The 16,381-nt window shown below is 34.2% G+C and overlaps 1 protein-coding gene across 5 annotated transcripts in view; it reads right to left on the bottom strand.

Moving 5' to 3' along the window:
• Positions 1-16,381, bottom strand: part of RSRC1 (arginine and serine rich coiled-coil 1) — a 402,069-nt gene that overhangs the window by 165,840 nt on the left and 219,848 nt on the right. For all 5 annotated transcript variants that reach the window (XM_061168207.1, XM_061168208.1, XM_061168209.1 and 2 more), the window contains one exon: positions 14,373-14,424. In XM_061168207.1, the coding sequence (XP_061024190.1) occupies positions 14,373-14,424 (52 nt within the window). The remainder of the gene's footprint in view (positions 1-14,372; positions 14,425-16,381) is intronic.

Below are 16,381 nucleotides of genomic sequence, written 5' to 3'. Positions count from 1 at the left end.
AACTGTCCCTTAACAGGGTGTATTACACTGTATGTAAATAATTAATTAAAAAACAACAGCAACACATTTTTAGAAAACAGCCAAAGGAGTTCCCTGGCAGTCCAATTGTTAGGGCCCCATGCTCTCACTGCCAAGGGACTGGGTTCAGTCCTCGGCTGGGGAACTAAGATCCCACACGACATGCAGGATTTAATTAAATTAACTAATTAATTAATTTAAAAAAGAAAACAGCCAAGATATAGACAATGAGAAAATACTGACAAACTCCATATCTGGTTTGTATTCAGAACATATAAATAACTCTACAAGCCAATAATACAAGCAATTCCTTTTAAAAACGGGCAAGAGATAAAAGCAGATACTTTACAAAAGTACACAAATGACAAATGATTTCACAAAAGATGCCCAATCTCATTATTCACCATAGGAAAGCACACTAAAGTCAAGGAAACACAACAAATTTAATTAAATAGCTGAAATTAAACAGAAAAAACAAAAAACACCACCATCAAGTGATGTTAAGGATGGGGAACAAATGGGACTTTCACACTGCTGTGGAATCAAAGAATTGTACACTCACTTTGGAAAACAGTTTGGGTTTAAAGTTAGACATATATTTATTATCAATCAAGGAATTCCACTCTAAGTATTTACTCAAGAGAAATGAAACTATGTGTTCACACAGACTTATATTCTTATTTTGTGAGTTGTACTCACAAAAACAAACTGCAAACAAGCTCCCTGTCCACCAAGTACTAAATGAAAAAGCAAACTGATACAGACATACAATGGAATACTACTCAGCAATAAAAAGAACTGATGCTTACAAAAATATGTACAAATCTAAAAAGCATCATGCCAAGTGAAAGACTAGTGACACAAAAGTCTACATACTGTATGATTCCACTTATATGGAATTTTGAAAATAACAAAATCATAGTGACATAAAGAAGATTAGTGGTTGCTAAAGTCCGAGAAGAGAAGAGAGAATTGACTACAAGGGCGAAAAGCAATTTTTTGGAGTAATATGAATGTCCTTTATTAAAAACTTTGATGGTAGTCACACAACGCTACACATTTGGCACAAGTTATCAAATTTCATACTAAACGGTGGGGGGAATTTTATGGTGTTTAAATTAAACCTTTTCTACATCTCTTTAGGTTTTCTTCACAGCTACAATTATAAAATAAAGACAAGCCAATTAAAAAAAAAACACCTTAATCTCACCACTAGAAACAATAATCACTATAAGCATTTTGATGTAAATCAACAAAGTGTTTTTTGATATAATCATGAACTTTTGGTCAAAATTAAAACAAGATCAGAGCCTTCATACTGTTCAGGAATCTCCATTTTTTGAATTCCAAAATAGATCACAAATACATTTCTACTTCAATAAATATATTTTGTGCTATGATTCTCCTAGTTGTACGTGAACACCAAGAATTTCTACCTTGTAATGCCTTTTCATTGTCACTATTTCCATACTTTTAAAATTTATTTATAATATTTGCAAAATGTATTTCTAATATATGACTATTTAATTCACAGATCTTAGATTCTCTAAGGAATGTATTTTCTAGTTTTGCTATATAAAATTAAAAGAAATTCTTTATAAAAATTGAACAAAATCTTAATTTTTATGGGATGATAGAACAACTAAAAATAAGTTAACATTAAATAAATATTAAAAGCTTTTTTGGAAGAGGGTTTGTTATCATCAACTCTTCATAAATTTAGGGGAAGATGCTGTACTCACACACAAAAGGGACCACTCTTTTATTTAAACAGGTTTTTTTTTTTTTTAATGAGAGAAAAAAGAAACCCCAGGGTCTAAAATGTAATGAGTGATCCTATTAGTTCCACCAGACTAAAATCATACAGTCTACGTATGTGGTCTTTTCAGCCACATCTGTCATGAACCATTTTTACATCACAAAATGCAAAATACTGAGCACTGATTTACTAGTTGAGACCTGGGAAAGTATCCATCATTTGATTTCCCTGAAAAGAAAATTTGCTTACAGGAAGACAGGCGAAAGTTCTTTGCAAATCACACTCAGAAATTTCGTATTTTAGAACCAAATCTTAATTCAAGAAAAAGAAAAAAACAAACAATGAAGTAAAAGATTAAATAAAATGGAAAACAAAAGAAATCTCAATCATGACTTTCTTAAAATCCAAATATTTTGCTAGGCTAGGAAACATGGATCAATTATTAAAAATATTTATAATACATAAAAATGAATAAACATGCTTTCCACATAGTAGATGCTCAATAAATGGCATTCTTCTTTAAATACTTCATGAAATACATATTTATTGAGCATTTTATATACTGATCTGATATTCCTCTTTTCAAAGCTCTCAGATACAAATAGAATTTAAGTGGAACTAAAATGGAATTTTTACTTAACCTAAAATGTATAGTATAGAAGTTTTAAATTAATTATTTCTTTGACTTATCTGAAATCTATTAATGACTTTTTGGGAATTTTTTTTTTATATAATGTTATTTACTCTTATAAAAACAGACCTATAATTTCCCTTATAGGAAAAGGTTGGTTAACATTTCAAATTTTTAATGACTTAAATAAAATATTAAAGGGTGCTTAATTAAAAAAAAAAACTCACAGATAATTCTGTGTTAGGTAGATTATTTACCAGGATTCTAAAACCATTGAAAAAGAAACTGCATACTTGATATACAAGCAAACATCCAAATGTTATACATTTGTCAGTCTTTCAATAATGAAGTCTGGGGAAAAATAAATTCACAGACACCCAAGTGAATTGGCAACTGTAAGTGACAGAAGCCCTTCTAAATCCTCTGTTTACACTGGGGATTAGTGGAGTAGATTTTGAGTTGCAAACTGAACAGTCCATGGTCAAGGGAATCTGCTCCCTGTCAGCCCGCAGGGCATAAGGACAAAGCACGGTCCTGGTAGGAAGTGACCCATAAACATATTCCTACCCGGGATTTATACAAAGCCAGCCTGCCTCACAGAAACTCCATATGACCATTAACTGGCCTGCAAGGCCTGCCAGGAGGCCTAATTACAGGTCTACAGAGCCCAATAACAAAAGCTGAAGGGCTTTAGCCTAGGGATGATCTGCTTTATACTGACTTGAGAGAGTCCATATAGAGAACCCAAAAGAAAGAGTTTTAGCTTTAAAATTCTCCTCAGAGACCCAGCATTGTACTCGAGTCTAGAAAGCCCACATGCAACATACTTCAGCTCGGCTTAAACATACCACTCACTCAAAATTAACATTCAACTACTGTCTGCTTAACATCTGCTCAAACATGGCAAGTTGCTGTGATATTGTTAGACTCTAACTGATAGCTTTCTTCTTATTAAATATTATTAGGGATAAATACACAAATATAAATGTGTAATTGATGCTAAAACAAATAATATATTTTTTAAAAGCAATTTACTTAATAATTCTTTTAGGAAGCACTAGTATCATTTTGTTTTTTTTTTTTAGATATTTTATTGATAGTTATGCTTTAAATTTCCATTATTTCTTCCCTTTAATATTTCTTATTGATATCACTCATTATTACTACCTACTTAAAGTGATATTAACTCTCTAAAGCAAATATAAAAATTCAAAAAGAGTACAAAGGGCAAAATAAAAATAAACCATCAAAACAACAGAAAACAGAAAGCAATGTTACTTCTTACTACACAAGTGAGTGAGTGACGTCGATCAGCCGTGTCTGACTCTTTGCGACCCCATGGACTGTAGGAGCCTACCATGCTCCTCTGTCCATGGGATTTTCCAGGCAAGAGTACTGGAGTGGGTTGCCATTTCCTTCTCCAACTAGTATCATTTTGAATTAACACAAAATTCAAAATCATGCTCATTATTGGAAACTGGAAGTTAACATTATCAACTTGATTTGGCATTAAAGCTATTAAATTTTACGTAGAATTTCTCAAGAAGTGTGATTTTGCAGAAACTAATTTGATGAAAAAAAGATTTTAATCAATGCCCAGCCAATAAAACTATTTAAGGTTTTATACATTTGTTTCTTTTAAAATGCACATGAATTCTTGATAACTTCTTCTAACTGTATATGTATGCTGGTACAAGGAGAATGCTTGGTTCAATATCTCTTCTTTAATTATCTCATAATGCCATTCTGGTGATGCCATAAAAAAACTACTCCCACTCCTTCTGGCTAATGTTTATAGAATGTTCAGTGATATGTTAACTGTTCTAAACACTTTATTATATTAATTTCTTTAGTTTTCATAAAACTCTAAAGGTACATATTCTTATTCCCATTTCTTAAATGAAAAAACTGAGGTTCAGCAAGCTTTAACAATTTTCCCATGGTTTTATCAGTAAATAATGGATCTGGGAATAGGACACAGGCCATTTGACTTGAGAACGTGACCATCATTCTATACTGCCTTTCATGTAATTGCTAACATTTACTGAATGATTACTACATACAGGCACTGTCCTAAGTGTTTTACAAATGTTAACATACTCAAAGTCCATAACAACCCCATTAGTTATGTATCATTAATATCTCCATTTCATAGATGAGAAAACTAAAGAAGAGCAAAGGGGAAGTGATTTGGTCAAGCTCACAAAGTAAGCTGGTGAATGAAGCTGGATATGAATCTAGACTACCAAGCAGAAGCCTACAAGGGGAGAAAAGTATGAAAACTATTTACACAACAAAGCAGTTAACTTTTAAATCACTTGCTCTGATTTTTAGGTTTGCTATATGTGAAAGCCTTTCTCACTATAAATCCATCTATTTCTTGGAGCCAGAGATCAGTGGTCAGAATCCTACGGAGCAAAACCTCTGTTAACTTTAAATCAGGGTGGCAGAATGACTTTTTATGCTTGGCAGAAACAGTACAACATTATCATGGCAATCTTGTTTGTAATCCTCTAAACTACAAATATTTAAATCCAGACTGGACTTCAGAAAAGTATTGGGACTTCCGAGATTACATGGTTATGAAGAGAAAGGGTTAGGACTTGGCTTCCAGGTATGTAATGGATAACCAAGAGAAGAAAATTCAAAGTTAACACACAGAAGAACTGGGATGAAGTGAGGCGCTTACGGCTTATTCCCAAAAACAACTTTCCTCAATACAGTGTTCGTATGTGTGTAACTCTTCTGTGTTTTATAATACCTAACTAGCTTCTGTCACAAGGGTCACTGAAAAGCATGTCCATAGTTAGGGTGAAGACTAACACATTGGTAATCATAGAACATTGCCCTCAGTTTTTCAAAGGTATCAGAAATATAGCTACTATGCATGCATGCATGCTAAGTCGCTTCAGTAATGTCTAACTTTTTGCAACCCTAGGGAGTGTAGTCTGCCAGGCTCCTCTGTTTACGGGGTTCTCCAGGTAAGAATACTGGAGAGGGTTGCCGTGCCCTCCTCCAGGGGATGTTCCTGACCCAGGGGTTGAATCCATGTCTCTTACGTCTCCTGCATTGGCAGGTGGGTCTTTACTACTAGGACCACCTGGGAAGCCCTATAGTTACTATAAGCACCCTATTAAGGAGAAGAACTTTTATTGTGACTAAAACTTCAATTGTTTTGCATTATCAATTAAAAAACAACTCATTTCAGAATCAAAGGCTTGCTTGAGGACTGAAAATATTTTATTAAGAGGTAATTATAGCATTGTGTCTAACAAAATAAGATAATGTATTTGGTAATTTTTCTATTACCCTTCTTTCTGCTCAACATAACGCAGGGATTTAATCTATGGACAAAAATAGCTAAGGAGTCAGAAATCAAGGGATTTCAGTCCTGGTTTACTCACCTATTAGCTATGTGATCTTCTACAAGTCATTTAAGCTTTCAGGATATTTGCAAAATGGAGTTAATTAGCTCTCCACGCAGTGATGTGAGTCAAATGATGAAACACTTACAAAAGTGCTTTGAAAACTATAAAGCACAATAAAAGGGTTGAAGATATTATTCAGAAAAAAAAATATTACACAGAAATTTTATGATAAAGGCAATTTACCATACATGCGTTAATTTCCATTTCTCTTATAAAATTATAGATATAATTTTAAAGGTTGCAATGTCAATAATTCTATTAAAAGTAAAATATTAAGGAGATTTTTAGAGAAATTTATATCTTAAAACTAATGTTGTGAAAGGTGTCATTTTTTTCAGTGATGAAAATATTTCTGTTTTGGAAAAGTCTCTCATCTAAATTCTCCTTCAGACCTATGGGCATACCTGGCATTAGATGATGTTATGTTTTTGTGAAAAATGAAATAATGTTTGGAATGGTGCTAAGAATGCAAACAGTGACCGTAAAAGAGACTGAGACAAATCTTTAGGTGAACTCATTATCTTCCTTCTTCCTCCACATGATTATGTGGGATAATCATGTTTCATTATCTCTTCTGTCATGTACTACCTTAGAGTTTAAGATTAAAAAGTTAGATTATTGCCATATATCTTCTACTTTTGAAACCAGGGAACTTCTTAATATATTTATTTAAAATTCACCAAACAATGGTTTAAATGAGCACACAAGCATCCAAAGGCTTAATTTGCAGTTGTTCAGAACGTTATTTCACAATGACTAATACATCAAAGATTAATAGCTGGAATTCTATTTGGTATAGTACCACTCACTATAGGCATTGTTAGAACTCCTGGGAAAGATTCAGAAGTTTTAGATGTAGTTTCTGACCTTCAAATGTTTTATTTCATTGGGAAAATAAGTCCAATACTCATGAAACAAATATTAGTATCAGCAGTATGTGAGTAAATATCAATATGAATGGTGTGCACAGATAAAGAGAAAAAGAATTCAAAGGAGAACAGAAAGATTAAGTGCTGAAATGGTCTGGGAAGTCATGTGGAAATGTTATTTGAGATGAATACTGAAGTGCTTAGAAACGGAAAGAGGAAGAAGAAAGAGATTTCTAGAGGAGGTAAAATCACAAGCAAAAATTTCCAGGTAGAAAAAAAGAACATGAGTAACTTGAAGAATAATGAGAAGAAGTACAAAAATGAATTCTAATAAAAAAGGTTTGAAAAGTCTGTGAATCCACCATACAGAACCTTGGGACCTTAAACAGGAAGTGTAAAATTGATCTTATAAGCAACTAGAGCCAATGAATAATTCTGAGCAAAGGAGCAGCATGACCAAGTGGTAGATGAAGAAGGATCACCTAGCAATGGCACTCACAAAAGTGATACAGAAGTAAAAATTTTCTGCTGGTAACCACTTACCAGACTCTGGGCTAGGTACTTCACTTATAATAGTTATCTTTACAACAACTATATGGTATTTATCCTCTCCCCCCTTTACAGACTAGGAAATAACGGTATAGAGAAATTTTCAAACCTAAAACATTTTCAAACACGTAACTTAAATATGCTATACGGTCTAGTTGAGACAATGCGGGGCTTTTATACTACTGGTGAGGATATAACTTTTCAGTGGCCATGGAAAAGTTTGGTGGATTTACAAACATTAGACAAAGAATTACCAAATGATCTCACATAATCACTCTCCTAGGTGTATACCACTCAAAATTCCAAACGGATACTTGGACAAGTACATGCATATGCTTTACTATTCACAATAGCCAAAAGGTAAAATAAAACCCCAATGTCCATCAATATATGAATGGATAAACAAATGGGATACCATTTGTTTATCATTCAGCCATGGAAAGGAATAAAATACTGACACATGCTACAACATGGCTATACCTCCAGAGTGAAAGTGAAAGTGAAGTTGCTCAGTCGTGTCTGACTCTTTGTGACCCCATGGATTGTAGCCTACCAGGCTCCTTTGTCCATGGGATTTTCCAGGCAAGAATACTGGAGTGGGTTGTTATTCCTTCTCCAGGGGATCTTCCCGACCTAGGGACTGAACCGGGGCCTCCCATATTGCAGGCAGACGCTTTACTCTCTGAGCCACCAGGGAAGTCCAAAACATTATGCTAAATAAAAGAGGCTACACATACAAGGTCATACACTGTATGATTCCATTTACATGAAATATTCAGAATAGATAAGTCCATAGAGATAGAGGGTAGATTGGCAATTGCCAGGAGCTGGGGGTAATAAGAGTAGAGAAAAACTGTCTATTAAGTGAGATGTTTTACCTAGGAAATGTTTTTAAACTAGGAGGTTATATAGCTTTATGAATGTATTTAATGCCATTGAATTGGCAAATTTAAACAAATTATGTTTAATTTTATATGATGTGAAATTCTTTTCAATAAATTATTTTTAAAAAGTAAGAACTACAGTGAACTAGAAAATATGCACAACTGCCATACTGCATTAAATAAAAACCCTGTTTTGGCTAAATAAACATTAAACTACTCAAGGTCACAGAATGCGTGAGTAGTAGAAACAGGCCTGGAACCCTTCCATTATTCACCTCTCCCTAAAGAGCAACAGAATTGAAGCAAGAGACCAGTTAGGAGGTAATGATTAACCTTTGGGTAGATTGGTGTCTAGACCAAGGAGTTGGCAGTGGGAAAGATATCTTAATGAATCAATCTTAATGAACAAGAGAATGTAAAACAATTTTTAAAATAAAAGAAAGAAATCATGGCCAAGAGGATCTTTAATTGGATTTACTCAGTATCACAGAATAAATCATTAGCTGAAGTTATAATTTAAAGATTCAATCTTACCGATTTATATAGCTTTACAAGCTTTTGAGACCTACTGCATTTGAAAAAACAAAACAAAAAGAAAACTCCTGAGATATAACTTTAATTTCACATCACCTTCAAATTAAAAGTTAAACAAGAGACATGAAACTTAATTTCAATTGCATTTTAGCTATGAATATGAGAAAAGAGTCTATCTAAATCTGAAGATTCAGCATTGCAAAGAATAAAAATGTTAACAGCTTAGTACATACAAAATATGATCATAACAACTACAATAAACTCTCTGACTTCAAATTTATGTTTGGTACAACACACACGACACCCCTGTGATTATTGTGATTATATTTTACTCAATGTTCTTTTCAAGCTCATCTCGTGGCCAGTTGCTCAGTGTCCACACTCTGTGATGCTATGGACTGTAGCCCACCATGCTCCTCTGTTCAAGGGACTTCCCAGGCAAGAATACTGGAGAGGGTTGTCATCGTCTCCTCCAGGGGCTCTTCCTGACCCAGGAACTAAATCCATGTCTCCTCTATTTCCTGCATCGGCAGGTGGATTCTTTACAACTGAACCACCTGGGAAGTCTGAATGCTATCTACTCATACACGTCTTTCAAAATCAGACCATTAATAATTATTGCCAAATGGTCTAAATATATTTCAACTCCAAGCCAAGATTATTATTACAGTTCATTAATAAGTCAATAACAATGCAATGGTTACACATTAAACTTTCTTCTGAGACCCACAATTAGACTAAAAGACTTAGCAAGATTTCTACATATGAACCCTATCTATCAGATTACGTTAACTATAAGGCTGAAATAAATCCTGGCTCAAGAATCTAGCACATGGCCTCAAGTTCTTCCTGATATCCAATTTTAAGGCCCCTAAGTTGAGGGTGTTTTCCGTGGGAATTCAAGTAAACTCCAATGAGAGAGAATGGGAGCTATCAGGCTTTGCTATCCAGCTATCTCAGTCTTAGGACTAGGCTAGTCTTTTCCACAAGTCTTACTAGACTGAGCTCAATTTCTTATTCCCCCCTACATTATTAATATATTGATTTTTAATAATTCAATGAACATCTTATTCATCACTGAAACAGTTATCTAGAACTTTGACGTTAAGTTCTATATTAACTTAGTGCTCTCCCATCCATCCATCTGCTTCCCCTCTCCAAGGTCACAAGTTATCATTAATAACAGCAATGGATGTTTTTCAAAGAAGTATATTAATATGTTCTCTCATGTTTAAAGCAACACAGTCATGGACCTGGCATTAAATACCAAAATCTGGTAAAATAGTTTCTTAAGCAGTATGAAAAGTAGAATAATCCTTTTGTAAAACAATTTAGCAAAAATGTATAAAAAGCCATTCTAAATATTATTAATAACAGCCTCTAACCTCATACTCATTTCTATAGCAATCAGTTCCAAGAAAATAATCTAAAATATGATAAACAAAATTTGTAATAGGATATACATCACAGTGTTATGGATAAGAGGCAAAGCAGAGACAACATAAATGTTCAATAAGAAGAAAATGATTAATAGTGGTACATCTAGCTAAGGTCTGTCCTTTGCCTATAGGAGCCAATGTAAGTTTTTTAATTTGAAAACTGTCATAATATTTTGAATGCTTGTCAAATTATAGAACCTCGCGTTTTATCCTTAATAGAATTTAGAATGTTAAATTAAAAAATGAGAGATGAAAGTAGGGACCGATATAAGCAAGTTATATACTGAGGTTTGTATTGTCAGATGTTTTATAATATGCTTCAAAGTCATATTAAAAGATAAATAAAATGTGTAAAACTATCAAATAAAATTCTATACACTTGTGTTAATAGAAACAAGTATTTTCTGGACCAAACAACATAAATATTTTCCTTTAAAATGAGAGTTTCTTCATATCCAAATTAAGAACTGGAAATATTTCTTCAAAGCAAAATGCCAATAAAGAATAAACATATAGTATATAAGTAATAGAGAATCATATTAACTAGCTCTATCCTATAGTATATATATTAGAGAGTCAACATTTAAAAAACTTTGTATTTAAAAAAATAGTAAGCAAAATTGTAATATATCATGTTTTCTATATAGTGAAAGACAAAATGAGTAAGATCAATACATAAAAATAAGTGATTTTGCAAGTAATATGAAGTGGTATAGAAACTCATAGTCAAAATATTCATTTTTATATGGTAAATTACTTCAATTAGTGATTTATGAAGTTAGTACATCATTTATACTGGTGTTTCGAAATTTTACTTAGACTGTGGACACTTTGGCTGAGAATACAAGGAGCTAATGAAAGAAATCTTTGAATTAATATGCACATATGTATTTTCTCAATGAATGATAAAAATATAACTACTATCATCTTGGTATTCTGAAATTACTTTTGATGTTAAAACAGAATTCTCATTTCCATTTGGAGACTATGAACTCTATATAGATCTATAAAAAGTAAAAAATTTTAAGAAATATGAAAAAAAGAAATATATACTACTTTAGTTATATTATTCTAACTTAACCTCATTCTTGATCTTAGCAACTTATTATTTAAATGTAACATTTTTTTAAAGAGCACATTAAGACTAAAAATTAATCTATCAGTACTTGGAAAAGGTAACATGAATCTTTTTATCTTTAAAAAGGTAAAGTATTTAGTTTCTACACGAATCTGTGAATTGTAAAATCAAAGTAATCTAAAATCAAATTATTGTGCAACTGAGATACTAAAACACACGAGATTTTAAGATTAGATGGTATCCAGACTAGTCCAATAAGCTAGTCCAATGTAACTGGAGGATTTCAGAACCCAAGAAAATAAAGTCTGTCACTGTTTCCATCATTTCCCCATCATTTGCCATGAAGTGATAGGATCAGATACCATGATTTTAGTTTTTTGAATGCTGAGTTTTAAGTCAGCTTTTTCACGCTCCCCTTTCACTTTCATCAAGAGGCTCTTTAGTTCCTCTTTGCCTTCTGTCATAAGAGGGGTGTCGTCTGCATATCTGAGGTTATTGATACTTCTCCTGGCTTGTGCTTCATCCAGCCCGGCATTTTGTATGATGTACTCTGCATATAAGTTAAATAAGCAGGGTGACATTATACAGCCTTGACGTACTCCTTTCCCAGTTTGGAACCAGTCTGCTGTTCCATGTCCGGTCTTACTGTTGCTTCTTGACGTGCACACAGATTTCTCAGGAGGCAGGTAAAGTGGTCTGGTATTCCCATCTCTTTAAGAATTTTCCACAGTTTATTGTGACCTGCACAGTCAAAGGCTTTGGTGTAGTCAATAAAGCAGAAGTAGATGTTTTTCTGGAACTCTCTTGCTTTTCTGATGATCCAATGGATGTTGGCAATTTGATCTCTGGTTCCTCTGCCTTTTCTAAATCTAGCTTGAACATCTGGAAGTACTCGGTTCATATATTGTTGAAGCCTCGCCTGGAGAATTTTGAGCATTACTTGGCTTGCATGTGAGATGAGTGCAACTGTGTGGTAGTTTGAAGATTCTTTGGCATTGCCTTTCTTTGGGATTGGAATGAAAACTGACCTCTTCCAGTCCTGTGGCCACTGCTGAGTTTACCAAATTTGCTGGTATATTGAGGGCAGCACTTTCACAGCATCATCTTTTAGGATTTGAAGTAGCTCAACTGGAATTCCATCACCTCCACTAGCTTTGTTCGTAGTGATGCTTCCTAAGGCTCACTTGACTTGGCTTTCCAGGATATCTGGCTCTAGGTGAGTGATTACACCACTGTAGTTATTTGGGTCATGAAGATCTTTTTTGTATAGTTTTTCGGTATATTCTTGCCACCTCTTCTTCATATCTTCTGCTTTTGTTAGGTTCATACCGTTTCTATCCTTTATTGTACCCATCTTCGCATGAAATGTTCCCTTGGTATCTCTAATTTTCTTGAAGAAATCTCTAGTCTTTCCTATTCTATCCTTTCCCTCTATTTCTTTGCACTGGTCACTGAGGAAGGCTTTCTTATCTCTCCTTGTTATTCTTTGGAACTCTACATTCAGATGGGTATATCCTTCCTTTTCTCCTTTGCCTTTTGCTTCCCTTCTCTAAGCTATTTGTAAGGCCTCCTCATACAAACATTTTGCTTTTTTTGCATTTCTTTTTCTTGGGGATGGCCTTGATCACTGCCTCCTGTACAATGTCACAAACCTCCGTCCATAGTTCTTCAGGGACTCTATCAGATTTAATCCCTTGAATCTGTTAGTCACTTCCACTGTATAATCATAAGGGAGTTGATTTAAATCATACCTGAATGGTCTAGTGGTTTTCCCTACTTTCTTCAATTTAAGTCTGAATTTTGCAATAAGGAATTCATGATCTGAGCCACAGTCAGCTCCTGGTCTTGTTTTTGCTAACTGTATAGAGTTTCTCCATCTTTGGCTGCAAAGAATATAATCAATCTGATTTCGGTATTGACCATTTGTTCTCCAAAATCACTGCAGATGGTGACTGCAGCCATGAAATTAAAAGAGGCTTCCTCCTTGAAAGAAAAGCTATGATCAACCTAGACAGCATATTAAAAAGAAGAGACATTACTTTGCCAACAAAGGTCTGTCTAGTCAAAGCTATGGTTTTTCCAGTAGTCATGTATGGATGTGAGAGTAGGATGATAAAAAGAGCTGAGTGCCAAAGAATTGATGCTTTTGAACTGTGGTGCTGGAGAAGACTCTTGAGAGTCCCTTGGACTGCAAGCAGATCAAACCAGTCAATCCTAAAGGAAATCAGTCCTGAATATTTATTGGAAGGACTCGTGCTGAAGCTAAAATTCCAATACTTTAGCCACTTGATGCGAAGAACTGACTCATTGGAAAAGATCCTGATGCTAGGAAGATCGAAGGCAAGAGGAGAAGGGGATGACAGAGGATGAGAGGATTGGATGGCATCACCGACTCGATGGACTGAGTTTGAGCACTCCCCGGGAGCTGGTGATGGACAGGGAAACCTGATGTGCTGCAGTCCATGGGGTTGCAAAGAGTCAGACACATCTGAGCGACTGAACTGAACTGAACTGAACTGGAGGATTATTAAATGGTGTTTATCTCACTTCCTTTAGAATTAAACCTAAATCTCACACTTTATACAACAATTAAATCAAAATAGATCACATTCTCAAATCTAAAATGTAAAAGTATAAAGTTTTTCTTAAACATGCCACTAAAAGAATAGTCCATAAAAGACAAAAATCAATAAACTAGATTTCATCAAAATTAAAACTAAAATTGTAGCCCATAATATAAATAAGAATGTAAAGAATGAGCTTTTAACATTGGCAAATTTTAACACTGTATAGCAACATATATTTGAGGTAAGATATGACCACACATGGTTCTTCCCTGGTGGCACTGCGGTAAAAGAATCTGCTTGCAATTGAGAAGACACAGGAGACACAGGTTTGATCCCTGGGTCGGGAAGATCCCCTGAAGAGGACATGGCAACTCACTCCAGTATTCATGCCTGGAAAATCCCAAGGACAGAGAAGCCTGGTGGACTACAGTCCTCAGGGCTGCAGAGTCAGACACGACTGAAGCGACTAAGTATGCACGCACACATGGCCATACACAGATGTCATAAATTTGTAAGGCTACATGAAAATGGGTAGTTTGCTCTTTGATCCAACTGTAAGGATGCTAGGATTTATTTCACATTTTTCATTTAAATAAAATTAATTATTTACACTTACCAGCAGCTTCTAGAACCAATTGCAGTCTTGCTTTGGCCTGTTCAGCTGGTGGCTAAAAATCAAGCATAAAACACATATACAAGTCAGTTTTAACAGAGCTTTAAATTAATGCATTATTATGTGAGTATCAGAAAATTTAGCAAACTTTACCATAATCAGTATTAATATCAACCCACATCTTAACAAAATTCCATCACAGCAGCTCTACCAATCTACTTTCTCACTCTAGTAATTGAATCACACTTTTAATTATGAAAAGTGTGAAGAATGAAGTTCTTCTTTTTTTTTTTTAAATGGAATAGGTTTTATCTACTACCCAACTTGTACCAGTCAGCAACAGGCAAAAGAAAGGCAATTTAATAATGAGGCAAAATCAACACATTTAACAACATACTCTCAGGCTGTGTTATTTCTTTACATATGGAAACATGCAAAATGACCTATTTAAATAGCAACTTAAAGTCCAATACTTTAGGCAAATATCATATTCTAAAACCAATTATTTCCTGCTTTCTTTACAGTATTTGAAAGGAGTAATTGTGATAAAGAGAAGACACCATGTGAATTACTGCTATCAGTTCCCATTAATGTTCTTAAAATTATTCTCTCAATGAATTTTGATTCAATACAGATGATAATGTTGAAAATACTTTCCTACTAGTGACCTTATTCTGAGATTTTCGGATAATATATATTGATGGTATGCAAACTATAACATGGATTGTATCACGTTTATGATTTTTATGAAAGATCTGTTAAAAACTGAAAAAAGACTTTATATTAAGTTTCTGAACATGTCAGTACTGACTAAATAATTTCATGTTTATATACGATACCATCATTTGAGAATTAATATTTTACAAGATATATTTGAATGTTTTGCAATTTGTGGAAAAACAGCCTGAAAAGAATTACATAATTGGATATAGAAAGGAGATGTTATGCTCAGAAAGGTGTAAGAATTTGAATGGTGCTTCTGAATAACCTATAAGACAAATGATGGGAAAGTGGTAGGTGTGTCAGGAAAGACAGGGATAGCCTTTTATATCATGGAAGAGGGAGTAAACTATGGTCTAAACCTGATTTTGTAAACAAGTTTTACTGAAACACAGACACGCTCATTTGTTTATGTGTTGTCTGTAGTTGCTTTGGTGCTCAACTCAACGGCAGCAGAGTCAATTGTTTGTTGTAGGAAACTTCTGGCCAGCAAAGTCTAAAATATTTACTACTTAGATCTTTAACGAAAAATCTGTTGACTTCTGCATATAAGGTGGAGACACTTTGGAGAACTTGAAACAGTGGGGTGATAAGATGAGATCTACACTCTGATACATCATTCTAGCGATATGTTTGAGGATGAACTGAAAAGAACAAAACAGAAGTCAAGGAGTTCAGTTAGGGAGCAACTAAAGAAATTCAGGTGAGAGATGATGAGGGCTGGGCTAGTGCAGGGGTAGTAAGGTTGGACAGGGAAAACTAGATTTGAGAAAATTTAATCGGTAACATGAAAGGACTGATTGAAAATGAGAGAAGAAAGAGCTGACAAACAAAAAGGATATTTTATATCATATGTCTATAAAAAGATATGTAAGTGTGTTTCATGAAGTTATAAAACTGATATCTACTGAATATGATCTCTGTAACAGTTATAAAGGAAACTGCGTATACAAGTCAAGGAATTAACACAAACATTTATAATGATGACAACAATTTCACAACATCTCCCATCACTTTGAGGGAACAGAGTGAGTGTGCAGAACTGTGGAGCCCACGGCCCAGCTAAACAAAGCCGCTGGAACTCAGCAAAAACTCGCCGTTATGCAGAAATGCAAGCCTAGGGTCATAAAATTTCTTGATTTTTCCTGAGACTTTAAGTCACCTAAAAAACAAATAGTGTGTGGAACAAACAGTACTTCTCAGAACCAGATTCAGTCCCCAAACAGTCTGTGACCTCTGCCATACTTAACAGACACAGTAGAAACATGATACTTTGTGCATCATGAAATAAC

Source organism: Dama dama, chromosome 19 (genome assembly GCF_033118175.1).
Source record: "Dama dama isolate Ldn47 chromosome 19, ASM3311817v1, whole genome shotgun sequence".
NCBI classification, from domain to species: domain Eukaryota; kingdom Metazoa; phylum Chordata; class Mammalia; order Artiodactyla; family Cervidae; genus Dama; species Dama dama.
This window is presented reverse-complemented; position numbering and strand designations above follow the sequence as displayed.